The following is a 27,917-nucleotide window of genomic DNA, read 5'->3' on the forward strand; positions in this document are numbered from 1 at the left end:
CTGGAGGAAATACTTAAAGTTGTGAAGACTGTTAAATGTTGTTCTATTTGTCATGCTTCTGGAAACTGAGTGAAATTTTAAAAATCTGTTACATTTCTTCATGGAGAATACAAGTACAGCCAGGATTTCTCTTTCCTCCAGCCCTGTGCTTGTATAGATCTGGTTGGACTGTATACAATTAAATTTTTTTAGAATTTTATCTTAGATATTTATTTATCTTATTTATCTTATATTTTATCTTAGATATTTAAAGTCGCAACAGTTCGGCGAACGTTTTTCCAGTCTGAAAATAAAAATGAAATTACATTAATTGTTATTAATCGGAGCATTAAAATTAAAATATTACACTAGCAAAAAATTATTGCATTATTGTGAAATACGGACTTCCCAGTAAACAATTTACTCTAAATCTTCTAGGTTGTTATCGCTGGTTAGTGGTTTCGGTATCTATGTGTCGTCCTCGCTGGTGCTCATACCAGCATCAGATTCTTCATCACTGCCACACAGCGTCATTTTCGGATCTGTCTAGTGCGTTCAAGATCCCAGTCTTTTTGAAGCTCTTGGAGACTAGTTCAGGTGGTATAAGGTCCCAACTCCTCATTGCCCACGAACATAATAGGTCGAGGGATGGATGCCTAATATTTCCAGCGGGTGTCATGTTAGGCCACCGGGAATGACTACCTGTTGTCTTATTTTCATTGAGAAGTTGCTTCACTTCATTCATGAGGTGACCTCTGAATCTATCTAAAATAAGCAGAGCCGGCTGTTTCACTAGTGCACCAGGTCTTCTGTTCCACACAGTAACCCAGTCCAGCTTGAGTTCTACAACCATCAACCCTTTGGTTGCACTCGTACACAAACTCCAGGGGGAAACTTTATTTGCTTAAGAATCATTTTCCTCTTGAAAATTATGTAAGGCGGCAACTTTCTTCCGTCAGCTGTAATGGCATGTATTGCCGTGCATCATAATTTCTCACTACCGGTAGTTTTCGTAAATACACTCCATGATCCTTATAGTACAATAGTGCTGTTGCGAGGCATATGGTATCGAAAAAGACTGGAACCTGATCAGCGTTACAGATCTGAGAAAGTAAGTATAAATTTTTCTGGCATAAATGTGAAAATTTGCAATCTTGCCCATGTAATCAGTAAGCAATCTTTGACACACTGTTCTTCTCCTTCACACCAACAGACTGTGTCGTCACACGAACCTCCTAACCCACCCACAACTCGCCTTAAACTTAGTTATGGGAACGTTGTGTTTGCGCGCTATCTTCCATGCCTTCACTTGTAACATTTCATATGATTCACTGCAGCCAATGTTACGTATTTCATTGACGTACATGAACACTTTGTCAATTTTCGGACACTTCCCTGTTAATACCAATATAAATGTCCGTTATTGGACATTATAAATTCTCCGGCTAACTCATTCCTGGTTGCCAGCGTTTCGCCATTTACAGACATCTAAATGCACGTCTAGAATAATTTGTGTTTTTAGCTTGTTTCAATTTCTGCGAGTCACGCACCAAGTTTCCACACACTGAAAATTTTCTTCCCACAGCTGTTACCATGCTGTTCACTGAATACAATTACCTTTAGCTTGAAGGCCTCAGAAAGGTTTCTGTAATTATCCATAATTACAGATATATGCTTCATGCTTTAATGTGTTGCTGTGTAAATTACTGTCCGTAATTGTTCCGTATAATTGTATTCAAAAACGAAATATTTCTCCAAACATCCTGAAAACAAAATAAATTTTAAATTTTCATGCACACTTGTCTACAGTAATAAAGTCACTTACAAACACACACACATGCATGTGTACATTCCAGAGCAATCGATACTTCCGCGAGAGTACCTAATAAACCCTAAACGGGAAAAACCTGCATACCCTCCATAACGTGGAGAGGTCCACTAGAGGTGAATTACAAGGGTTGTAAGCAGGGGTGTACCTAGTCGTAAATTTCCCAGTATCGGAATGTTCGATTATGTATTATAGTAGACCACAAGAACATGACTATATTACGAAAAAAGAACGTATTCATTCTGATGTTTACCATTGATAAGAGCAAATATTAACTTTCTTTTTATCGTGAATAAGATTCTAAGTGGCTCATTTCGTCACTGTTTGCCTGCGCGTTCCGAAACCAGTGCACCCCTGATTGCAGGCTTTGAAAGCCTTGCTGGAAAATAAGTGTGTGCTGTGCCCTTATTTCCCGGCGACGTTGCCGATAAGAGATAACTTACAACCTTAAGTATTTCAAGTGGAAACTCGTAATATGTTACTGGTGTATAAATTGTACACTGTCTCAAGACCACGTCAAACTACCGGTAATCCAAACGCCATACGTATACTGGTATTTTTTATTAATTTATTTATCTATACGTTGTTTGACATCTCGCAAGCATGGATGTTGCCAAATTGCTGATTAACCATATTCGTATTTAAATTGCATGTTCATATGCAACTTAAATTGCAGTTCCACGTTTTAAACAGATTGATGAACAAAATTTGGATGTGCGACAATTATGCAATTAAAATTTAAAATCCGATCATTGTATTGAAAATAAAGATGCGACGATTATTTGGTGAAATACGGTAACTGACAAGAAATAAAGGTCAATCCCAAGAGAGGAGAAGGACCCTTTCACATATAATATAGGCCTAATATTTCAGAATTTTTAGAATTTGTTTATATGTTAAATTATAACAACAATAATCATCATTGTCACAAGTCTAATTTTTTAGTTCTACATCATATTATGTATGTCTTTTCTGAGTTGAATATTTACCATAATTTGTTATTTAGAACTGTCATCAGTTTGTTACAGTGAATTAATTATATTATCTTATAATTTTTTATTTTGTTCTTTTTCACATTTGATTCAAAGACAAATATTTTGTCTGTTCTCAGATCTGTGTGATTTTCAGTACCTGCCAATGAGTCTTGAATCAAATAACAAGGGCCCAATGCAGTGCATTTATGACACTTTAATGCCATCTGGCATCCCACCTGCTTCTTGGCTCTCTCTAAAAGCAAACTTGTTCTTGCCTCCAGCTGTCTTCTCTCGTATGGATTCTATGCAGGTAAATTAAGTTGTACATAATATATTCTGTTGTAATCCAAATTGTAGACCCAGTGCAAATATTATGTATCATAACAGTTCTATTATTACCATATTTACTCGCATATGGGCCGCACTTTGGATGCCAATTTTAAGGTTCCAAAATAGGGGGTGCTGCCTTTTTGCGGAAAATTTTCAGACAAAATTTTTTAAAAAACCTGGGGAGAAATGGTAGCCATTAAAACTATTATTAGAGAGGTATTAATATAGTAACAAAGAGATGCCGTGCTCTTACCAGTACAGCTTTTGACTAATACAACATTATAACAGGGGCTGAGATCGGTACATCCACCGTCATATTAAGCATGGTGAATATTGCTCAAAAACATAGTTAAAATGAGCAATGATTTCAATACAGCTTTACTAAAGATTGTAATGGAATTTAATGGCCTATCATTATGTATGACGACATCAGACTAGGATAATAGGCAAAACGTAAAGCGTTAGTCAGGGAGCATGGTCAAAGGGCGATGTGTTTTGACCAGCTTACTTGCACATCATCATGACAAAAGGTGAGTATAATTAACTTCAATCATAGATTTATTTTAATAAACCTTAAATTTGACATCAAGCTTGTAATCAGCCTAATAAACTAGTACAAGATGTGCATACTGTATGAAATGATGAAATGAATAATGTAGCCTGTGTTGTTGAACTCATCTCACAATATATTTTTTCGAATACACTCAAAAGTTTTTAACTTATTTACAAATGTACAAAAAACAAAGAAATTGAAACTATGCAGAGGCTATATATTGGTTTATATTCCATTCATAATTTACCAAAACTGTAGACCTTTCACTTGCAGAGGGGCTGGATTGTTTACTTTTTTAAAACTTGGAAGAAAAATTCATTATCACACAGTAGCATGTTATGAGAAAAACATTGCTTATGAATGTTTACTCAGAATCACAACCAGAGTGGCTAGTTTCACTTTCGTCTTGTGAATACCAATTAGGAATATGTTCTTCGGTAATGTTTTGCGTTTAAAAATAACATATGGAGGTAGTTTATAGCCGTCAGCAGTAATGGCCAACATCACCGTACAACATCATTTTTCGTTGCCGGTAGTTTTAATTAGAACATTTGCTGCTCCCTTCTCAGAAACAGTAGTGTTCCTTGGTATATCCAAATACACAGGGGTTTGGTCTACATTGCCAATCTGCAAGAGAAGATACAAGTTGTGCTGCCTTAACCTGATCATGTGCCTGTGAAACTCCGTAATTTTATTGGAACAGTGGTTAAGCATTTTTTGGCACAAAGATATTTTCCACCACAATGACATGTTATAATACCAATATAGTTGGTCCGTTATTGGACATTATAAATTTTCCATCTAACTCATTCCTGGTGTCAGCGTTTTGTCCCAGTGTGCTAAGTTGGGCTAATCAGTTGATAAATAGTGTACCTACCAAGACACATGGCTAGTGCATACCACGGAGGCCACTGTGTAGGCTAGTTGGTGCCACCGGCAGTGCCAATGCACTATGAGAGACTTTGTCTCATTTTCAAAAAATTGATGCCTGGTCTACATTGTCGATCTGCAAGAGGAGATACAAGTTCTGCTGCCTTAACCTGATCACATGTCTGTGAAACTCTATAATTTTAACGGAGCAGTCATTAAGCATTTTTTTGGCACAAAGACATATAGATGTTGATTCCTATAGGGAATATCATCTGATGGCCAGGCAGGCCCTTTCCCATCCTTGTGTCGCCAAAAACATTCAATGGGTTATTGCTACGTTTAACAACTACCAAATAAAAAATGAATATTTAACAACAAAAACATGATGGCAAGGTCAGTGTGGGAAGAAGGAAAAATAGAAAGGAAACAGAAAAGGACGAGTGCGTACTTATATACTGTATATATACACTTGGCTTCCTTGTGCAGTTCATGTCTTTTTGTGGTTGTTCTGTGATCCTATTTTTTTACCATCTGAATTCATCTTTATTGATTATATTTTCCTTTTTCCTTTGCTTATCCACCTTTTTTCTTATCTGACACTGCTCACATCACGATTGAAGTTTTTTTACAATTTTTTTATATCCCTCCACCATGGATAGGTTTTATGGCAACGACAGGATAGGAAAGGGCAAGGAGTGGGAAGAAAGCAGCCATGGCCTTAATAAACAGCCCCAGCATTTGCCTGGTGTGAAAATGGGAAACCGCAGAAAACCATCTTTAAGGCTGCCAACAGTAGAGCTCGAACGCACTATCTCTCAAATGCAAGTTCACAGCTGCGCAACACTAACCGCACGGCCAACTCGCTCAGTGATTGAAGGTCTATCAAGATGGCTCCCTCACTGTGAATCTTGAAACCTGTCTGCTGATGAAGCTGTGAAAAAATGAACTCATCGGGGGCTGAGAATAAGTGAGTGTATAAGAACTGGGACTGATGATGATGATGATGATGATGATGATGCTCGTTGTTTAAAGGGGCCTAACATCTAAGGTCATCGACCCACTGGGACTGATGACAGAGAGCCACCCTGTATGAAGATGTGGAGATTGTCGTCATCCTTTAGTGTTTCCTTTCTATTTCTCCCTCTTCCCATTCTGCCTTGTCATTGTGTTTTTCCTCTTGTCCTTGTCCTTTAGTGTTTCCTTTCTATTTCTCCCTCTTCCCACTCTTTTGTTCCTTCCTTTCATTGTTCCTGTCTTTCAATATAGGACTTGAACTGCACTTGTTTGTTCGGTACCATTACCTACTTGACTGTAAATTGACTATAAATGCAGTTGACCACATGGATCTGGAATTATTATTATTATCATTGTTTTTAAGTTTCAGAATTAAATTGGTAATAAACATGTACCGGTATCAAAATGCATTCTTTAAATTTTAAAATATAGATGATGAAGCAAAATAGTTGTAGAGTCCTTTTGTCAGACAGGTTATCAGCAGTGATATGATTGGAAAGGGCTGGGACTTAGAAACATCAATTAAGAACAATATCATGCAGAAAAATCTATTGAGAAACCCAGTTCTACCAGGATGCGAGGCGCAAACTATGAAGTGCAGCTCTTGCTCCAGAAAGCAAACCCCATTCTATAATGGGATGTTGTTGTGCTTGCTGAGGTATTGTATGGAAGGCATGGCTCGTAGATTTGTTTTTTCTCTGAATCTACTTCCATTGCTTGCTGTAGTTTGATCTCAGACCGAACAGTTGGATCCAAGACATAGACCATTGCTTCTGGTGTACTGCTAAAATATCAGCTGTCCTGTTGGAGCCATATAATGACACACAGTGTACATCCTCAAAGACTTACCATTTTCTAGATCGTATTGAAGAGGCCTATGCTCCTCATACACGGTGATGCCTGCTGCCGTTCATTCTTGGTACAGAATTCCAGTACATGACCAAGGGTTTCAGTCTTTCTCCATTCTTCACAGTTGCAAATTTTATATTATGATATTAGGTAATATAAGACTTTTGAAGCAGGGGAATATTGAAAACTTCATTCAAATTAATTTTGTGCAAAAATATAGTAAAAAACTTTTTCTTCAGTGTGTTTACACCAGAAAATATATGTGTTTATTAAAGATAAATAATCTGCTAAGGATTTAATAATAAAGTGGCTTCTACACAGGTTCATCATAAGTGCATCGTTTATGACAGGTTAAGAACTGAGTTATATAATCTGTATTTATCCAAATGGAAAACATATTTTTAGAAAGATAAAACATATCAACAGAACTTGTTTTCATGGAATACCGATTATTTTGATATTATCACCCGTTAGCTGGTGATCACATACCATTACTTCTGTTATCATTTTTTATGTTAAAATTCATGTTGAATTTAGTGTTCAGAATTAAGTCCATCCTAGAATGTTAAACTAAGATCTGTTCCTCTGTTCAAGATAAGTAATCCCAAGCAGCATATATACAGAGAGAGAGCTGCTTATAGACTTCTGACATTCTCACCTGTTTTGAGAAGTAGAATTAAAACAGTCCATTTCATTTTGTATTGGGGAGATGAAGGATTTTAGATTCATGTGGGTAGGTGGTGCTAATAGAGAACAAGAAACCCAGTTTTCTTATTGTTATAAATCTTTGTGATCATTATTGTTTCTAAATATAACACTTTTTCAATTCTCACTGTGTGTGGTCATTTTCAGACATACCTGTATCGCAAAGAAGCTAACGAGGACAACCCCAATATCCCACCCAATATCATTGGACGCACAAGACGAAGAAGATCAGGGCATGCTGTGTTTGTAACTTTTGACATAAGTAAAATACCAGATAAACCTCGAGATGTCGCCATCAAGTTCTTACATTTGAAATTCTTGGGTGAATTACACTTGAAAAAAATATCTAAGGTATGTTTCTAATTAAAATCAACTAATGTGGTGGCCTCAAAGATTACTGTTGTTTTCCTTAGAAGAAAAATACCCCTAATATCCCCCTCAGTTTTTAAATTTTGCAGTGTGTTGTAGTGGGCTGATATATAAGGGTCTCTTGTGCATTTACTTGCAGATAATCATTCTTAAGGTTTATTTATTTATTTATTTATTTATTTATTTATTTATTTATTTATTTATTTATCGTACGATGAATGTATGTACATATATATATAGTTTCAGAATAAATGTGCGTAGTCATAGGTCCGTACAATACTACAACTCTAGGTTTAGTATTTTAACCCAATCAACTGCTTCATCCGATGTGAGGTGAATGTCCATTAGCATTCCTTTGAAAGCTCGAATTGGGCAGTCAGCAACAATGTGGTGGATTGACTGAGAAGAGGCACCACAATCACAATCTGCAGAGCTAGTCCAACCCCATTTGCACAATATATAACCACATCTGCCTTGTCCAGTTCTTATCCGATTGATGATTCTCCACTGTCGTCTTGGAAGATCAAATCCTTGTATGCGTTTAGAAGGATTCATTCAAGTTAATCTTGTACAAAAATATTCTTAAAAAAACCTTTTTCTTCAGTGTGTTTATATGTATTAACTTGATGAGTCATATAATAATAGAGGCTAAAATTTCAGTAATATCTTTAAATATAGGTGAGTTGAGGCCGAAGGTTGCATTTTTTATTTTATTTTATGAAACACGATTTTTTCAATGTTCAAACGTAACCTTAGAGGATCTTAATTCAACCGGACCTAAAAGAAAATAATACCTGTGTAAGGATAACATACACGGATCAAGAAGGGTGTTAGGCGATTTTTTGAAAAGAAAGAACAGAAACCTCAAGCATCACACTATCAACGAAAGGTTAAAACAGGACTGGCGGGCACCACTGCCGAGCGATGTGTCAGACAACAAGCTGCATGCATCAACGGGGAAACGGGGCGGGGTCGGGAGGACGTGGATTCCGGTAGGGATAATATGCCAGCGTGTTGCGAACTGTTTTGTGTATTGGTTGATCTTTTGGAATTTTAAGCTTGCCAATTACTGAAATCAATAAATCAAATAAAATAGTAGGTTTTTCAGTAAGTTCATTAAGATTAAAATTTGGGTTGTAATACTGGTCCAAAAGAATGAAGAATTGCTCTGTTAGATCTAAAAGAGGCCCCTTGTTCAATATTTCAACGATATCCAAATCGTTGTTAATGCCGTAAAAGTTATGTTTATATCCGTGCGTATGCTGCCCTATTGCTGAAAATCTTTTGTATTTAATGGCGTTTATATGTTTGTTGTACCTGACTTTGAAAGATCTACCAGTTTGCCCTATGTAGACACTGAAACAATCATTACAGTGGAATCTGTACACTCCTGATTTATTGAAAGGATTGGGGCAGTTGACCTGGCTAGAATTATGGAATGTATCAAGGTTTCTATTGTTAGTTTTGAAGGCGATTTTTGTGTTTTTCTTTTTGAATATATTGGTAACACGGTAAATATCCGGGTTAAATGTGAAGGTTGCAAATGCTACTGGTTTCATTTTTTCTTTCTGTAAATTGGTCTTGGGTCGATGCTTAAACTTACGTATTATGCGTTCTATGAAACCATGATTAAAACCATTGTGTATTGCAATGTTACGTATAATATTAAGTTCTTTGTTCAGTTCTGCTTTTGACATAGGAACATTATAGGCACGATGCACTAAACTATTATAAGTAGCCCGTTTATGGCAAGAGGGGTGTAGGGAGTCTTGCTGTATGGTTAAAGCTGTATGCGTTGGTTTTCTATAGATTTTATATTTAAAAGCAAGTGGGAGTCTGGTGATAGTTACTGTAGGTCTAAGAAATTGAGGGTATTATTAATTTCAGACTCTATTGTGGATTTAATGTTAGCGTCAATGTCATTGAGATGTGCTAGGGTGGTAGCTGCATCGGTGTCACGTTGATCCATGATAATAAACGTATCATCTACAAACCTAGACCATAAGACTATATTGTTAAACTTCTTGTCTTTTTCTATTTTTTTTTTTTTTTTCTATTTTAGTGAGGGCCGATGACCTTCGATGTTAGGCCCCTTAAAACAACAAGCATCATCATCTATTTTAGTGTACTCTAAGTGATCAAGGTATATGTTGGCCAAAATGCCTGATGCCGGCGAACCCATGGCCAATCCGTCCTGTTTGTATATTATCTTATTGAATATGAAATAATTGTTACTAGTTAATAGTTTCATTATAGGCATGAAATCCGCTATTTCAAGTTGGCTGAGCTGACTATGAGAACGTAAGTTATTTAAAATAATTGGTGTAACTTTTTCTGGTTTGATATTTGCATATATGTTGGTAATGTCAAAGGTATGGTATGGTTGCAATTTAAATTTGTCTAGCCGTTGGATTAATTCAAGAGTGTTTTTGACTGATTTGTTCGCCTTGAAAGTGTAGTGCTTGCTCAAAAACTGTTGGGTGAATTGAGCTGTTTTGTAAAGTGGGCTAGGTCTGAAATTTATTATCGGGCGTATAGGAATTCCGTCTTTATGAATCATAGGTTGTGCTTTAACCGTTAGCAGGCCAGGGTTCATATTAATCAATTTATTCTTTTCACTATCCGTTAGTAGAAAATTTGTGTTTTTATGTACCTGTTTTAATTGTCTTTGAATGATCTGGGTAGGATCTTTGTCCACAACTGTGAAAGATTTATCTGTGAAGAAATTGTTTGTTTTTTCGATATACTCTGCTTTACATGTAATAAATATCATTTTTGGTCCGTATTGATGATATTTGATTGAAATAATAACATTAAGTTGGATGATTTACATAGATTTGTTAGCTAATAGTGGTACATGTTTTGCCTTCCCTGAAGGCATCATCAGCCATAGTCTTAACCTTAAATTAAAAATAAGCGTCTAAATAACATGTAGTAATGAAATGAATTTTAAAATCTTGAAGAGATTTGAAGTAAAATAACATTAAAAATAACAATGATGGTTTGAAAATACAATGTGATGAGATATAATAGTGGAAGTATTGACAAAATTAACTTAGAAGGTTGCTAAAATAAGTACAATGGATAAAACAACAGATTGTTATACAACAAGTAGTAAGATTGCATAAAAGTAAAGTTGATAGTCTGGCGGTTATAATTAGACGATGGCGAAAAATCGTATGTAATCAAAGTAAAGAAGAGAGAATAAAAGTCAAAGTTAGTCGAGAGATCCGGAGTTAATCATGATCTTGAAGATAAAAGACGAAAGTCAGATGCAGTCAACTTCTATTCACCAACTTCATAACCTCAACGTGTTCTACAACTTCACCATATGCATCTGACTTTCGTCTTTTATCTTCAAGATCATGATTAACTCCGGATCTCTCGACTAACTTTGACTTTTATTCTCTCTTCTTTACTTTGATTACATACGATTTTTCGCCATCGTCTAATTATAACCGCCAGACTATCAACTTTACTTTTATGCAATCTTACTACTTGTTGTATAACAATCTGTTGTTTTATCCATTGTACTTATTTTAGCAACCTTCTAAGTTAATTTTGTCAATACTTCCACTATTATATCTCATCACATTGTATTTTCAAACCATCATTGTTATTTTTAATGTTATTTTACTTCAAATCTCTTCAAGATTTTAAAATTCATTTCATTACTACATGTTATTTAGACGCTTATTTTTAATTTAAGGTTAAGACTATGGCTGATGATGCCTTCAGGGAAGGCGAAACATGTACCACTATTAGCTAACAAATCTATGTAAATCATCCAAGACGATTTTGTAATGATTAGGTGGTCTAATAAATAACTTAATGTTATTATTTCAATACTCTGCTTGGTCCATTACGACAGTAGCATTCCCTTTATCTTTTTTGGTGATAATGGTTTCTGAATTTCTGATTTTATCTTTAAGCTGAAGAATCTTTTTTCTGTTTGGAAGTTGTGTAGAAGATAAAAGGTGTGTCGGTATGCTGAAAATGTTGTTTATTTGTTTTTTAGCCTCGTGTCTGGTTTCGTCTTGAATATCGATGGGCAATTTATTAATGGCTGCTTCTGTCTCTATTACTAATTTTTCGGCCATGTTTGCTATATTGTAATTAGGCCAATTATGTTTAGGTCCTTTTGCTAAGATGTTTATTTCTTCTTTGTCAAAATTTGTTTTGGATAGATTGATAAATGGCGGGTGGAACTCGGGTAGGTGTTGGATTTGTGTATTAAGTGAATTTCTGTGCGGCTTGTTGTCTGCCTTGGCTTTGTTGAGAAGAACTTGAAGTTTATTATCTAGGGTGCACTGTTTTTGAAACAGGGTTGACCAAGGGAGGTCAGATAGGATAGATGAAAGTTCTCCTGCCCCCATCCCAAGGGGAGGACAGGAATGAACACTTATAGAGGGGCCATCTTGACAGCTCTTCAATCTTGACCCAGGAAGTGTAGGATAAGAAGATGATATGTTGATATAAGTTCTTTAAATCATTTCAGCAAAAGAATCATGTAAATCTTCATTGAATTGTAATATTAATATTGCAAACCATATTTAGCTGTAAAAATTAATATGCAAATTTGATTTTTTAAATTATGTGTACTTATTAAACCAAACCAGACCCCATGGCACTAGAGCCCTTGAAGGGCCTTGTCCTACCAAACAACTGCTGCTCAGTCCAAAGGCCTGCAGATTGCGAGATGTTATGTGGTCAGCACGACGAATCCTCTCGGTCGTTATTCTTGACTTTCTAGACCGGGGCCACTATCTCACCACCAGATAGCTCCTCGATTCTAATCATGTAGGCTGAGTGGACCTCGAACCAGCCCTCAAATCCAGGTAAAAATCCCTGACCTGGCCGGGAATCGAACCCGGGGCCTCCAGGTAAGAGGCAAGCATGCTACCCCTACACCACAGGGCTGGCATGTAATTACTAGGTTTTTAAAAAATCTTAGCATTGTTTCGTGAGTGTTAATGAACGTATTTTAATGATGCAAAATTTTCATTTCTAGCATTTCTAATTGCTGAGCTATAAAAATTTAAATTTTACTTAGTTAAACTGACTGATGCAATACAGCCTGGCATCAACGAGAAGAAAACTGAGTACATGTCATATACACAAGAAATGGGAGCCATCAAAGTAGACAGCAACAACATGCTGTGAGTGAGGGTTCCATGATAGCTGACAACAGCCGACTCATCGAGGAAGACAACACAATTAATGCAGCCTGGATTAAGTGGTGAATTACAACCAGCCACTTGTCAGCGCAGGATGATAGATTATCTAAAATCCGAAATCTGCTGTACTGTTACTCATCCTGACCAACTCTATGTCGCCAACTACAACTGAGACAAAACTCTGGCTTAGCGTAATGGAGACAAAGATGTTTGGGTGGGCAGCAAGCATCACTAAATTAGATCACAATTCCAACAACAGCATCAAGATGGCTTTGGACCAATCCACTAGAAAATGCATAAGAGCCATCTCCAATGATTGGGCATATTTTATGTACAGAAGTCGATGAAATTGCCAAGAGGTTGTCAGTAGAAGACCATAATAAAAACCTAAGCAATGTTGGGCTGACACACTACATAAAGACCTCAGGAGCAGCAATGTCAGTGACCATCCAGATGTGGCTCAAGAGACAGCAGATCCGTGTGGTGGACTCCACAACCAGGCAAAATAAACAATGAAGAAGAAAACTACCGGTACTTAGTTTAAGCCAGTGAAGGATGTACCTTGCCCTTTAGTTAAATGACTGCCAAGCTCGATAGCTGCAGTCGCTTAAGTGCGGCCAGTATCCAGTAATCGGGAGATAGTGGGTTCGAGCCCCACTGTCGGCAACCCTGAAGATAGTTTTCCATGGTTTCCCGTTTTCACACCAGCCAAATGCCGGGGCTGTATCTTAATTAAGGCCACGGCCGCTTCCTTCCACTTCCTAGGCCTTTCCTATCCCATCGTCGCCATAAGACCTATCTGTGTCGGTGTGACGTAAAGCAAATTGCAAAAAAAAAAAAAAAAATTTAAATGACTGTGTAATTGTCTAGTGATTTAAGCTCTTACATGCATTTTTGAATGATTAGTACCAAACCTAAAGTTTAAGTTCCACTTGCTTATTGGTATCTGGAAAGTCACAACAAAGGAGGTAAATGTTTATATAAAAACAAATTATTATTTCCTTAGGTTCTTCAGGTGTGTGTTAATGTGTGTGTAAATTTTATTTCCAGCTTTTTGCTCAGCGTCCAATCTGGTCTAAGAATGCTCTCATGTATCACACCAAGTATACAACCGACCAACTCAAGTTTCTGTTACCTGCTGTTGCATATTACTTTGTGACAGGTCCATGGAGGGTCATGTGGGTACGCTTTGGGTATGATCCCAGGAAAGATCCTAGTGCACGCAAGTACCAGACTCTGGACTATCGGCTTAGAACATCAGGTAAGGCATTCCAGATGAAAGTAAGTAAAAATCATGAAGGGTCAGTTCATGATCGTCCAATTAACCAAAAGCATAAATTTAATCCTCACCTTAGAAGTATGATAGCTGATTAACATCATCTTTAATTTTTAAATAAAAAGTCACTTATCAGAGTTTCATATTCCTCATAAAACTGGAGGTCCTAGTGCTCTGATCACAATATCTGAGATAAAAATACCTTACTTTGTCCCCCACTCTGCATGATTTTATTTAAATGTGTGTCTATGTTCCATTTTCAGATTTGTTGTGTGATTTTTCTTGATATTTATGAGTGGTAGGCTGGGCTGAATCTTAGATGTTAGGGTGCTACCCTTCTAAGTTCAAGTTGGCAGATTCCTTCACAGCTCACTCTGGTGGTATTTGAAAGTACTCAGACATGTCAGCCTTTAGTCTGTAGATTTACTGGCATATGAAAGAACTCGTATGATACCAATATAGTTGGTCTGTTATTGGACATTATCAATTTTCCAGCTAACTCAGTCCTGGCTACCAGCGTTTTGCCCCATTGTGCTAATTTAGGCTCATCAGTTGGTAAATAGCACACCTACCAAGACCCATGGCTAATACAAACCGTGATATGAGAATCAACATCTATATCATCTGAATCAATTTTTGAAAATGAGACGAAGTCTTTCATAGGGCATTGGTACTGCCGGTGGCTCCCAGTAGCCTACGCAGTGGCCTCCACAGTATGCACTAACTATGTGTCTTGGTAGGTGTACTATGTACCAACTGATGAGCCCAAATTAGTACACTGGGTCGAAACACTGGCAACCAGGAATGAGTTAGCTGGAAAATTTATAATGTCCAATAACAGACCAATTATATTGGTATTATAAATTCACTCATATTTCAGGTTCCCTATGGGAATCAACATCTATATCACCTGATGGCCAGGCAGGCATTAATTTTTAAAAATGAGACAGTCTTTCATAGTGCGTTGGGACTGTGGGTGGCTCCAAGTAGCCTTCCACGGTATGCACTAACTTTGTGTCTTGGTAGGTGTGTTATTTACGAACTGATGAGCTCAAAGCACACTGGGGCGAAACGCTGGCAACCAGGAATGAGTTAGCTGGAAAGTTTATGATGTCCAATAACAAAATTTACTCATATTTCAGGTTCCCTACAGGAATCAACATCTGTATCAACAAACTCGTGTGAAACAAAATTTTGGCACCTCAAATCTCCAAAAGACATAGAAGCAGTTAGTCTGATGTAGAACCAGTAATATTATTTGTGTGAAGGTGGATCAGAAAGTAATGCACAGCAATTCACAAAAAAGACATATAGGTTCTCTTGTAACATGAAAACCAAGTATCACCTCCCGTCATGACACTAAGTTAAATATGCCTCAGTTCTGTTCCCTGGGAATATACGTGCCTGCATGTAACTGATCTGATGTCTTCATCTGAACTGAAGTACTGACCTAGGAATTTCTACAGTGGTAAAAAGAGGTGAAAGTCAGAAAGTGCAAGGTCTGGACTGTATGAGTATCCCCCAGGCATGCTTCTCAGTTGTCTTGTGAACAGAAGCCATGCAGTCCAGACCTTACACCATCTGACTTTCATGTCTTCGGACCACTGAAGAAATTCATAGGAGGTCAATGTTTCGGTTCAGATGAAGAAATGAAATTGGTTGTGCACAGGTGGCTATACTCCCAGTGAATGGAGTCCTTTGAGCAAGGCATATTCAACATGGTGGTACAATGGGAGAAAAGTATCAAGAGACTTGGTTCCTGTGTTGAAAAATAGATATAACTTCTAATTTTTTTATGCATAACTTCTTTGTTTTTAGTACTCATTAAATATTTCGCAAATAAAATGTGTGTAAGATGTTGATTCACCCTTATATAGGCTCCGTGCGCTGATGGGAGAAATGCACCGCTGTGCTGCGAGTGGCGAACATTGTAAGTTAATGCGTTTCACCGCGCACATATCCGCTGTTGTCTCACTACATGCTGCCATGGCCGAGTATATAATAACAGTGGGATTTCAGAGTGTTTTATGCAGCAACAATTGGCCACATTATTCCAAACTTTCAGAAAGTGGTCATGTAATAAGTTAACAAAAAAAACAGTTCACAGGAAATAGGAACAGAGCAATAACTGCAAATGTGATCAGAAAGAAACATTGGTTCGTTAGATATCTTACCATTTTACGATAGAGGCAATATAGTAATTTATGTATTAGTAGTGGTGATAACAAGATTAGTGTTCATATACACATTCAACAATGCTGTCTTCAGAAAAATATCCTTGGTCTATTTCTAATGTGATACCCTGTTAGCATAGGTTAATGCTGCTAGGGAGGTGATTAATTTTAATTAATTTTAAACATGTAATTCATGAAGGCGAATAATTGTTTCCATGAAATGTAAGACTATTCCAGCTGTTGTTTACGCATTTTTCTCAGAACATGTAACCTCGCGTACTGATTGACCGTGTGAATGGTCTCGACCTCGCATCTTAAATGTAGGGAAAGAGATCTACAACAGGGGGAAGAAAGTAGAGAACCTTTTTCTGATAAAAAGGCTCAGGCTTGATGTCTGACCTATTGAAATTCCTGATATTGAAACCGCATGTTCACTATCAAAAATTATGCATGAGAACAAAAATTCAGAATCACTTAAAGTTGATATAGATGTTGATTCCCATAGGTAATCTGAAATATTTGTCCCGAATGAGAAAATTTATAATACCGATATAAATGGTCCGTTATTGGACATTATAATTTTTCCAGCTAACTCATTCCTGGTTCCCATCGTTTCGCCCTCGTGTGCCAATAAGTGATTATTTATATTGTGTGTCTGTATTTATAATATGATCAAGTCCATCTCTGCAATATAACGGTTGGTGCTACTAGCTGCCTTCCTCGGGGGCCCGGGCTTGAATCCTGACACTGCCAGAAACTTGAGATTGGCATGAGGGTTGGTATGTGGTTAAAGCGGTGCATGCAACTCATTTCCATTTGGGGTGTGCTTGGAAAGAAATGCACCACCTCGGGACGAGGACGTGAATTTACGGATGTAAAATATGGTATTTCTGTGAGCTATTGATATTGTGTAATGGAGGCCTATTTGTGTAATTATATTTGTCTACTGCCTTTCCAAATCCATTTCGTTAGGTTGTAACAGAATACTATAAAGTTTCACACTTTGGGCTGTAGTAGAGTACGGTATATTATTATTATTATTATTATTATTATTATTATTATTATTATTATTATTATTATTATTATTGTGGCTATAATTAAGACTATGGCAATACAATACATTGTGTATCTATTATGATGTGTGTGCTCTAAAAAAGATGGCCTACTGCAGCTTGCTTTGCAAATATAACATTGCAGTAATAATTTGTTTCTAATTGTTAACCTATTTGTAAAATGGTTAAAACACATGTTGTAAAGAGTTATTTTGTATTAATTAAAATGTATAAATCCCAAATTACTTCTTGCGATTTACTGCTATGATCCACTGTCTTTTCAAATGAATTTCATGAGGTCGTGAAGAAAACCTTTCTGTCACAGTATCTATTAATGCAGCCAACAACAAGCATATAGTTCTGCCCGAATGTTATGACATTAAAAATAATCATCTGATGATAGCATTGTAAATTGATTCTTCTTCTACTTATTCTACTTACTTTATTTTTGGGTTCCGCTTTCGCATTATACCCAGCCACTTGTTGTTTTATCGAGTAAAGCCAATGTTCTACTCTTCACGCCACAAACATGACTGGATCAACACATAGGGAATGTGGTCTTAGATTCTAATAATGGCTTTAGACAAAAACATAGAAAGGTTCAGTGATAGAGGGCCACTGTAAAATGATAGAATATATGTATCTAAACATCACACATATTCCAGCTTCTTATGGTCAGCTGTTGATGAAGGTGCCCCTAAGTAGTTCTCGTCATTTCCACCCGCAGCAGCACATTGCTAGATGCATGGAGCCTATATGAGTGATATTTTTTGTTTCATTATTATAATGTTTAAGGATTAATTTTTATATGATGGTTGATATCCCATAATAATGTCCTTGCCACCACTTTTGTCTGAAACACATTCTAATCACAATGGTAATTATAGTTTCAAAGGACCAAACTTTGAGATTATCCAACCCGAACCATCTTTTTATTTCTTCTACCCTCCTACTGTATACATACATGTGCTTCATTTCTGATGGCAAATTTTCTTCCTTAAGTGAACTACCACATCGATCATGTCGTGAAATGGGATTCATACTGCACCTTTTGCACACAAAGAGGAGAGCGAACAAATCAAATGAGATTCAATTCGTGATCTCCCAAATGACAATCCCAAACATAGGTTAAAGGAGGAAAACAGGAAGTGAACTCAGGATGCCATTGCAGTGAAATATTAACCTGGATCCGCCCAGCGTGCCATATATGGCACGGCAAACTACACCGTCTTCTTGGACTCTTATTATTGAAACTGCGTGCACTGTATTGTTTACTACAGTATTGTCGTGTTCAGAGAAGTCCCCCCTAACATCTTACATAGTTTATTTTAGTATATCGTACTCATTGGTACGATACAGCTATATAAAAGAGAAGTCTTGTTTTCACAAGTGCCAGTAATGGCTGCACCCTTTGAAATAAGTAACTCCTGGTTTACTTCTATAGTTATTTATATGGTCCCAGTTGTGCTATATTTTCTCTAAGGTCCTTATATGTATGAGGATTAGCTAAGATATGTCTTGGTGATGATAGGTGTCCTTTCATTTGAAGCAGAAATTTGGTGGTACTTATCTGGCACGCTGGGCGGAAGTGCTGTCTTTCTGTCCGGCACAACTCAGTGTATAATTTTTATAGTTCCGATGTTCCTTTCCGTTCATTTAACTTTTCTTTATCAACCTAGCAACGCACGATAGTATAAGCTGTAAATCACAGGATTTAATGTAACAATTTTTAATCACACAGAGTAAGTATTTCACATAAAATTGACACTACGTTGCGGTTTTCTTGATGAAATGTATCTTTTATGCAGTTATTCATCCTGTCTTTTCATATGCTTCACATCTATGGGTTCAGACATTTTTCTAAGTGAATTTCATTGCGAGAAGTACTCGACTTGTTGGAAAATTATGAACTTTCCGACGTAGAAAAAGTGTTCATGGAGCCTCCAGACACTGCAGCTTTGTCGGATGGTGACAGCGGGGATGAAACTGGAGGTGGCTTCACCGACAATTTACCTGGTAGCCAGCTTCAGCGAACTAATGCATAATGCATGGCAGCTGAAACACAAGTCTCGACAAGACATTTTTCACCTTGATTTTCGACGAACAATTGTCCAGACTTATCTTACATGCTACAAAGCTGCTCCCTTGTTCAGCAGATCTCAATGTTTTGGACAAAATGCAGTACAGGAACTTTGGTACGATGGAATGCATCACTGGCTTTCTATAATTCCAGGAGCGAGGAGAAAATTGCCTTGCTAGGCTTAGAACCTAGTGTAAAAAGTGCAATGTAGGTTTATATGTAGACTGTTTTACTTATTATCACTCGCACAAAGGTAATAAGTAGTCTCTACTTGCCTTTCAGAACATCACCGTTAGTGCTGTACTCACATGAACAGGTGACTTATCTCTGTACATACCGCTGCTATAATAATAATAATAATAATAATAATAATAATAATCATATGGCCTCAGCTACCGTGTGCAGACATTTCAATTTGACGCCATCTGGCTGTCTGCTCGTCAATTTCGACGTTCCGTTTTTACTCTAGGCCCACTAGATGGCAGACCGAGTAAACCGGAACTCTCTTGGGCGTCTATGGCTGAGATTTAATGAATTTTGTCGGGTAAACACCAAATGTGTCACCAGAGATCTTTTACATGCCGACATCGTACGACATGGAGTGTCGAATGGACTTCTTTCCGCCTTTCAAAAATCCGACTACCTCTGCCGGGTTTGAACCCGCTATCTTGGGATCCGGAGGCCGACACTCAAGATGTAATAAATGACTTGGGTAGCTTGTGAGGATTTTAGCATTATTATTTAAAATATAAATTCATTTCTTCTTACAATGAACAACTCAATTCATTTACAGTCCCGATAAAATCATCCCTAGCACAAAAATCAAACATCTAGGTATTTTTAATAGTTCTGGAACAACATTATTTTTGTAATATATGCAAATATTGAATAAAAACTTGTATACTGATGATTTACAAAAGAAAGTGTTGAATAAAGGCATATCTGTAAGCCGAATGCGGAATAACATCCATTCCCGTATGTGAAACAAAAGACAGCACTACCGCCCAGCGTGCCATATATGGCACAGGCCTTTTCTCGGAAGTTACTTGTCGAATAAATAAAATCAAAGCTTTTCTGGAATCTTCATTTGCACATTATCCAACGCTTAAAGTTGCAAGATGATTCTGAAAAAGTAAAATCTTGGGCGGATTCAGGTTAAGTGATAACAAAACAGTCTAGTCTGCAGAAAAGACCTGTGGAAAAGTATCAGGAAGGAAGAAAGATCAAGAAACGCCCTGGTGGAATGACAGGGTAAAAGATATAGTTAAAAGGAAGAAACAATCTTGGAAAAGATGGCTGAGAAACAGAACAACAGAATGCAAAACAGAATACAGGCACTGCAAGAAGGAGTGCTCCAAGGTGGTTCAAGAAGAGGAAAAGAAATGCTGGACAAAATTCACTGAATCTCTTCAAGAAGATACAACCGAAAACAAAAATATCTTATTCCCATGGATTAAAACGAAGAAAAACCCAGGTGAAGGTGCTAACTTCATTAAAAATGAACAGGAGGAAGTGATGACACAGAAGCAGGATATATTGCAGAGGTGGGGAAAATACTTTGAACAGCTTTACAACGTGCAAAATACCTCGGTACAAAGAGAAATCGACGAACCAGATTTAGTGCAGATGGAAGATAAGGAAAACGAGTTGTCCATGGCAGAGATTGAGTGGGCCACTAAAAGAATGAAAAGAGGCAAGGCAGCAGGAATTGACGAGGTCACCATTGAAATGATAATAGCAGCAGGAGTAGTTGGTCTACAATGGTTGTATAGTCTCTTCAGATTGATATGGAGAGAAAAGAGTGGATGAAAGGAGTCATTATACCAATTTTCAAGAAAGGAGACAGAAAGCAATGTGAAAATTACAGAGGAGTGACACTGATACCTCATACAGCTAAGATCCTTGAAAGAATCTTGGATAGACAGAATAGAGGGAAAATTCTGTGGCTTGGTTCTAAAAGGGCCAATGTCATTCTTTATCGAAATTGAGATATTAACTGATACAAACGCGTTTTATCCTGTCTTTCAACATGTTAAAAGGGCCAATGTCTCTGTAAGTATTAAATGAACAGTTAATGTTTAATTAAATAATGTTAGATTACCGATAAAGATTAGAGACCTGGCAATTTTTAAAGAATGTGATAGAAAAAATTAGCGTTTAATAAGGTGAATTCCACAAAGAACGTATAAAGTTATTTAAAGTTAGTTGTTGAAAAAAATAATTGGAAAACCATAAGCAAAACTTCAAACGCTCATAGCTCAAAAACAGGTTTTTTTGACATTGGCCCTTTTAGAACCAAGCCACAGAATTAGCAGAACACCAGTATGGATTCAATATTTACATTGAGTCAAATGATGGAAATGTATTGGGAATATGGAAAGGACATGGTAGTAACGTTTCTAGATATTGAAAAGGCATGTGACAGTGTCCCAAGGAATTTGGTATGGAAAACATTGACAGAGGCACAGATTGGGAATGAAACAATGCAGATGGTAATAGCATTGTATCAAAATTGCAGAAGCTGTGTTAGAACTAAAGTGGGTCAAACTGAATGGTTCAGAGTTGAGACAGGCTTAAGACATGGAAGTGTACTGTCTCCCTCACTCTTCATTATCATCATGGATAGAATTCTACGTAATATCAAGGAGAAGATGATGGATGAGCAGATAAAGTCTATGGTCTTTGCTGATGAGATTGTAGTTTGGGGAGATAATGAAGAGGAAGTACAGACACAAGTTGATTTATGGAATGAGGAGATAAGAAATTTTGGAATGAAGATTAGTACTGCGAAAGTAAGACTTTGATCATGACAAGAGGTAACAGAAAATCCAGGGGAGTGATTAAAAAAATAGGAAATGAACCTCTTGAAGTGGTGGAAAATATTAAATATTTGGGCAGCGTGTAATCACAAGATGGAAAGTTGGATGAAGAAATTGATTTAAGAATACAGCAGTCTGCAAGTTTCTACCATTGTGTGAGAGATGTTGTATGGAACAAAGATGTGCCAATCAAGTGCAAGAAGGTTTTATACTTGTCCTATTATAAAGCTATACTGACCTATGCTTCAGCAGTCTGGACGTTAACTAAGCAGAACCAAAGTAAGATACAAGCACCTGAAATGAGGTTCTTGAGGAGCATACAGAGAAAGGCAAGACAAGATAGAATACGAGATGAGGAAATAAGGAGAAGCATGGGAGTGTGTAAACTTCAAGAAGAGATTGATATAGCAAAGCTAAAATGGTTTGGACACATGATGAGAATGCCAGGAGAGAGACTGGAAAGAGGTCTAGGGGACGTCCTAGAATGAGATAGAGCAGCTCTGTTGTGGACTGCATTGCAAATAGAGGTGTTGATAGCAATAAAGTACTAGAAGAGAAATGGTGGAAAGATCGAGTAAGGTGGAGGGTTTTGGTACACTACCCTACCCAGAGAGAATCTGGAAAAAGGAATGGATGAAGAAGAAGTGAAAGGGGCATCAAAATTCACATATCATAAGAAAAATTATAGCGATTCAATTCAAAACATTCACTGAAGCTGATGCAAGCATGTGGTTTTTAAGTTGGTTGGAACAGTTAGGAATGTTGCCACAGCAAAATTTTGGGACCATAGAATGGGTAAAACTCGCACGGACAAGCCATGTATCACATGTAAAAGGCATGTGCCTTTAATGTTGTAACACACTGTAGTTGAGATCACATTTTTCTGAAGGAAATCCTTGTAGAACAATCTGACAAAACCGAAATAAACACAAACATTTGAAAAGATGGGTAAGGACCTGTAGAGCAAAAGCAAGTCCCCATGTTAGTGTGACATATGGGAATTGTAACAGTAGGGTGAAATTGGGTGCAACCTTCTTGGAGGTTGAAGATCATATGCCTGCTGAGGAATATAGATATGATGGACCTTTTGCCTTTCAGTTCAGACAGTCCAGAACATTCAGCTCTTCCTTGCTTCAATGCCTGTGTGCACACTTCCGTTCTGTTATCTATGAGCAAGTAAAGCTTCAAGTTCACTATCTAGTTGTGTGATCACTTTATCATTTTGTGGAACTGTGTCTAGTTGACAATCCAGCTGGTTCCTGTTGTACAAATAAAGAAGAACGAAGACTTTATCAACTGTGCTAAGTATTTGACAGTTTCTAAGGACATTTATCGGCCAACTTGAAGAGAGAATATGATTTAAATATTGGCCATTGTCAACATATCAGAGAAGAGTTTTTAAAGTTTATTCAAGAGATTGTTTTTAGTGTAGTTGGTACTTAAAATTTAGTAAATTATAGTTGAGTGTCTTCTTATTTCTTGTTGATTATTACTAATTTTATGCTATAACCTATCTCCACGCTCACCAAGTCCCTAGCATGAAGTAGGCCTATCAACCAGGATACGACAGTTATTACTTTTGTTTTAAATCTCGTTCATTCTAGCTTCAAATTATGTTCAGTGCAGTTTCTTTAGGCTGTTATTTTAAATCCACCACCATCATTATAATGGTTAGTATTGTATGTTCCCATCCAGCAGGTGAGGTTCACTTTCCAGGTCTCATCTCCTTCTCCATAGTGCTCTCTTCTGATGCCAACCTGCCATTGTGTTTATCCCACTATGCATTCCTCATGTTCCTATTTCTCTCTATATATATATGAGCCATTTTTTTTCCCCAAGTGTTACAAGTCCAAAATTGTCTGTTTTTCACTAACGCCACAAATGGGGTCCTTTATATACTGACAAAATGGTATATGTCACAATTTGAGAAGTTGCATGGTGAATGAAATGACTAAACACTTCAGGACCTAGAGGTTGTCTATATGCTTCCTATAATTTAAATCCAAGTCTTTAAATATCTCAGAACTGCAAATATGAATTTACACCATTTGGGGAAATAAACAGCTCATATATATGACTTGATTTGACATTTTTTTGTCCAGCACACTTGATCCGTATATATATATTTTTTTTTTCCTGGTTGTTTTACGTCGCACCGACACAGATAGGTCTCACGGCGACGATAGGAGAGGAAAGGGCTAGGAGTGGGAAGGAAGCGGCCATGGCCTTAATTAAGGTACAGCCCCAGCATTTGCCTGGTGTGAAAATGGGAAACCACCCATTTTCAGGGCTGCCGACCGTGGGGTTCGAACCTACTATCTCCCGAATACTGGATACTGGCCGCACTTAAGCGACTGCAGCTATCGAGCTCGGTGATCCGTATTCTTACGACGACATTGAAATAGGATAGTATTAGCACTAGGAAAAAAAGTGATCATGGCCTTAATTAAGATACAGCCCCAATATTTGCATAGTGTGAAAATGGGAAACCGTGGAAAACATCTTCAGGGCTGCTGAGAGTGTGGTTCAGTCCCACCATCTCCTGAATGCAAGCTCACAGCTACGTGGCCCAAACCACCTTCATTTTATATTTGAAATAAAGTCTAGTAATGTTTATGTTCTCTCCTTCAGTAAAAATAAATCCAGTTTGATTTTCCATAACTTTATTAATGGTTACTCTTGCAACCACATTGAAAATTTGTCCGACTGAAACTGAAGTTGAATTGTAATAGATGGCGAAGAAATATGAAAATCTGATTTTGAAACTATTTAGTCATTGATTTGCAATTAGAAAAATGACAAAATATTGTCTTGCTTTTGTTTTGTTTTCCATGTTATACTATAAAGCAATACTTTGCAAATAAATTCTTCTTTTCATTGGACCCTAAAATTCAGAAATTTTGAGAAAAAGTTATGTGGCAAATAGATTGCAGAAAAGCTCTCACTTTTACCAGCAAATAAGAATACTCCTCTGGGACCCCGAAGTTCCAACAAAGTCAAAGCTGGTGATGTTCAATCAATACTTCATAGCAATCTTAACCTATGGTATCGAAACATGCATTCTTACTAATAAGGATTCATCAAGGTTACAGACATCTGAAATGAAGTTTGTGAGGTCCAAAAAACTAAACTGGACAAGTTAAGGAATGACATGGTTAGAAAGGAAGCTGGGATTGGGACATTATTAGATCTGGTCATCATATCCAGAATGAAGGGGTTTGGGCATGTAGTTAGGATGGAACCTATAAGGGCAGCTTAATATGTTAACTTGGAGAGGTGTGTGGCAGGAAAACGGATGATGGGAAGATAAGAACCACTGAATTGACATCATAAAGATGGACATTGCAGATTGGGGAAGGACACTAGAGGATGTCATTAAACGTATCTCAATTAGACAGAGTGGAAGAGGCTTGTCAACAGTACCTTGGGAACTGGAACTGTAAAATAATGATGATGATGATGAATTATTATTTACTACCTTTTCTACTTCTTTCCATCTTCTATTCTAATACCGTTTTTCTCCAAATCCTAGAAGACCCCCACTTTTTCTTTAAGAAAAATAAATCAGGCCTAAAACGTGCTTTGTAAAATCATATGAATGCCTTTCTTGTGCACTACGCATTTTTAGACTATCTTTGTCTTCACGCCAACACCGAATATTGGCTTTACTTATGCCGTATTTTTGCAGGTTTAATAACCATTAACTTATAATTGGCATCTTAATATCAAAGAGAACCCATTGAAAATTTGCCGTTAAGACCTGTTCCACGCATCTCTACAATTCGATGTTCCATCAGGAAAATATTCCTGCTGTCTATAAAACTGTTACTTTTACTCAGCTTCAGGCACCGCTACATGCTCGTCTCACTTGCTGGGTTCAGCTGACTTCGGCTAGCGATGTGTAGGCCTAATAATGACGCTGACGTTGAAGGTCAATGAACAAGTTTATTGCCCCGTGGTATAGCCATTCCGCCCTTGCGTTTTTGCGTACATACCTCACAATTTCATCTTCTACTTCTTCAAAGTATCCTCATTGTGGGCCACTGAATGAATTTTTTGTACAGTAGGCCTACGCATTTTTAAGCTATTTTTGTCTTCACGCTAACGCCAAATATTGGCTTTAGTTAGACCCATGCCATATTTTCTTTCGGCTGTACAATTATTCTTCATTTTCGCAGCACTGTACAACCAGCTAGCGATGTATAATGATTGTCAAGGAGTCTTGTGGGGGGGGATAAAAAGAAGCTGCATGGTTACCTTAGTAGATACCAGTGGTGTTCATTACTGTTAGGTCATGAATGCAAGATGACCCTTGATTTTACACATGAGATTTTGGAAGAAAAAAAAACATCGCCTTGGGTTCAGAGAAATTTATTAATGTCTCCTCTTTTTCTCCCCCTCCTTTCAGCAATTAACCTTTCCTGTACTATTGGTTTTGTCACATTAGCTCAAGCAGGTCTTATGACGACATTGGGAGAGGACTAGGAAGAAAGTGATCATGGCCTTAATTAAGACAATGGGAAATGGCAGACCAAGGAAAATATCTTCAGGGCTGCTGACAGTGTGGTTCAAACCCACCATCTCCTGAATGCAGGCTCACAGCTACATGGCCCAAACCATGCAGCCAACTCAGTTGGTAATGAGTCTTTCCTTGTGTTCAAATTAGTTTATAGTGTCACACTACATGAGGCCCTTGTTCCTCTTGGACTAAGTAAATAGTAAATTTCCCGCACTATGCATCAGTTTTGTTTTTTTGTTTTTCATTCTTTCCTCCTCTTCATTCTATGTGCATCATCGTGTGCCTGATTTAAGGATTACAAGAACTGGTTTCAGTAATGTTTTGAGCTACCACTATACTTATGGGGGAATTAGCATCAAGTCAGGATGTAGATTTAAGCTTCCTCCGAGGAGCAGATTTGCTTGCATATTAACATTCATTACATGTATACTTTCAAGATAATCTCCTAATTGCATTTTCGTATTTTCAGGAGGACTGAAAACCAAAGTGAAAGCAAAACGAAGTTATTGCAATTACCTGCTGCCATATAAGTCAAGCCCTACTTGCCGACCTAAAACAGCTATCATCAGCAAGGAACATTTACAGAGTAAGGAAGCGAAAGGTAAAGAGAGTGAAAACCTAAATGAGAATATGTATGTGTTCCGACCAGGAATGCTGCCTCCATCCAGGCAAATGTTTTACCAGGTGAGTCCAAGTCTGTGAAGAAAATTCACTATATTTTATGAACTAAAGTTTTAACTTGACATTGTTTGGATTTTAAAATCTCATTCAGTAACAAATTATCTTACCAAGTCCTGTAAATGGCTCAGAATTTATAATAATGGACAAAATATAATAAACATATATTTTTGTAATAGATTGTTATCCTCTCAGCATTTATTCTGTGAGACTTATTGAATGATCTCACTGCCTTTGTAATCTCTCATTTGCTACTGGCACTATATTGTCTTCTATGCCCTGTACCTTGAAGTCTTTAAATCCTGGTTCTAAGCTCATTTCTCCTAGTGATTTCAAACATGGAATGGCCAGCCTATTTCTCCTAGAAAATCTCTCTTTCTTCATATCACACGACCCTACAATTGAAGCTGATTAATAATAAGTTACATATGTTAATAATAATAATATTTATTGATTTTGCACCCCACTACCTAATTTGGTTTTCGGACATGCCAGAATTTTGTCCAGCAATGGGTTCTTTCACGTGTCAGTAAATCTACCAACATGAGGATGACACATGAGTACCTTCATATACCAGTGGACTAAGCCAGGATCAAAATTACCATCTTCAGCTTATAAAACCTGTGCTCTACTATCAGCCATTACATCTAAAATTGACAGTAATTTATATA

At 37.2% G+C, this 27,917-nt stretch overlaps 1 protein-coding gene across 1 annotated transcript in view; it reads left to right on the top strand.

Moving 5' to 3' along the window:
• The window catches only part of l(2)37Cd (general transcription factor IIIC subunit l(2)37Cd), a 52,434-nt gene that overhangs the window by 12,228 nt on the left and 12,289 nt on the right, over nt 1-27,917 (top strand). Inside the window, exons 3-6 of the mRNA XM_067146229.2 lie at nt 2,919-3,091; nt 7,250-7,453; nt 13,699-13,909; nt 27,038-27,252. Of these exons, the coding sequence (XP_067002330.2) occupies nt 2,919-3,091; nt 7,250-7,453; nt 13,699-13,909; nt 27,038-27,252 (803 nt within the window). The remainder of the gene's footprint in view (nt 1-2,918; nt 3,092-7,249; nt 7,454-13,698; nt 13,910-27,037; nt 27,253-27,917) is intronic.

The sequence above is a fragment of the Anabrus simplex genome, chromosome 4 (genome assembly GCF_040414725.1).
Source record: "Anabrus simplex isolate iqAnaSimp1 chromosome 4, ASM4041472v1, whole genome shotgun sequence".
NCBI lineage: Eukaryota > Metazoa > Arthropoda > Insecta > Orthoptera > Tettigoniidae > Anabrus > Anabrus simplex.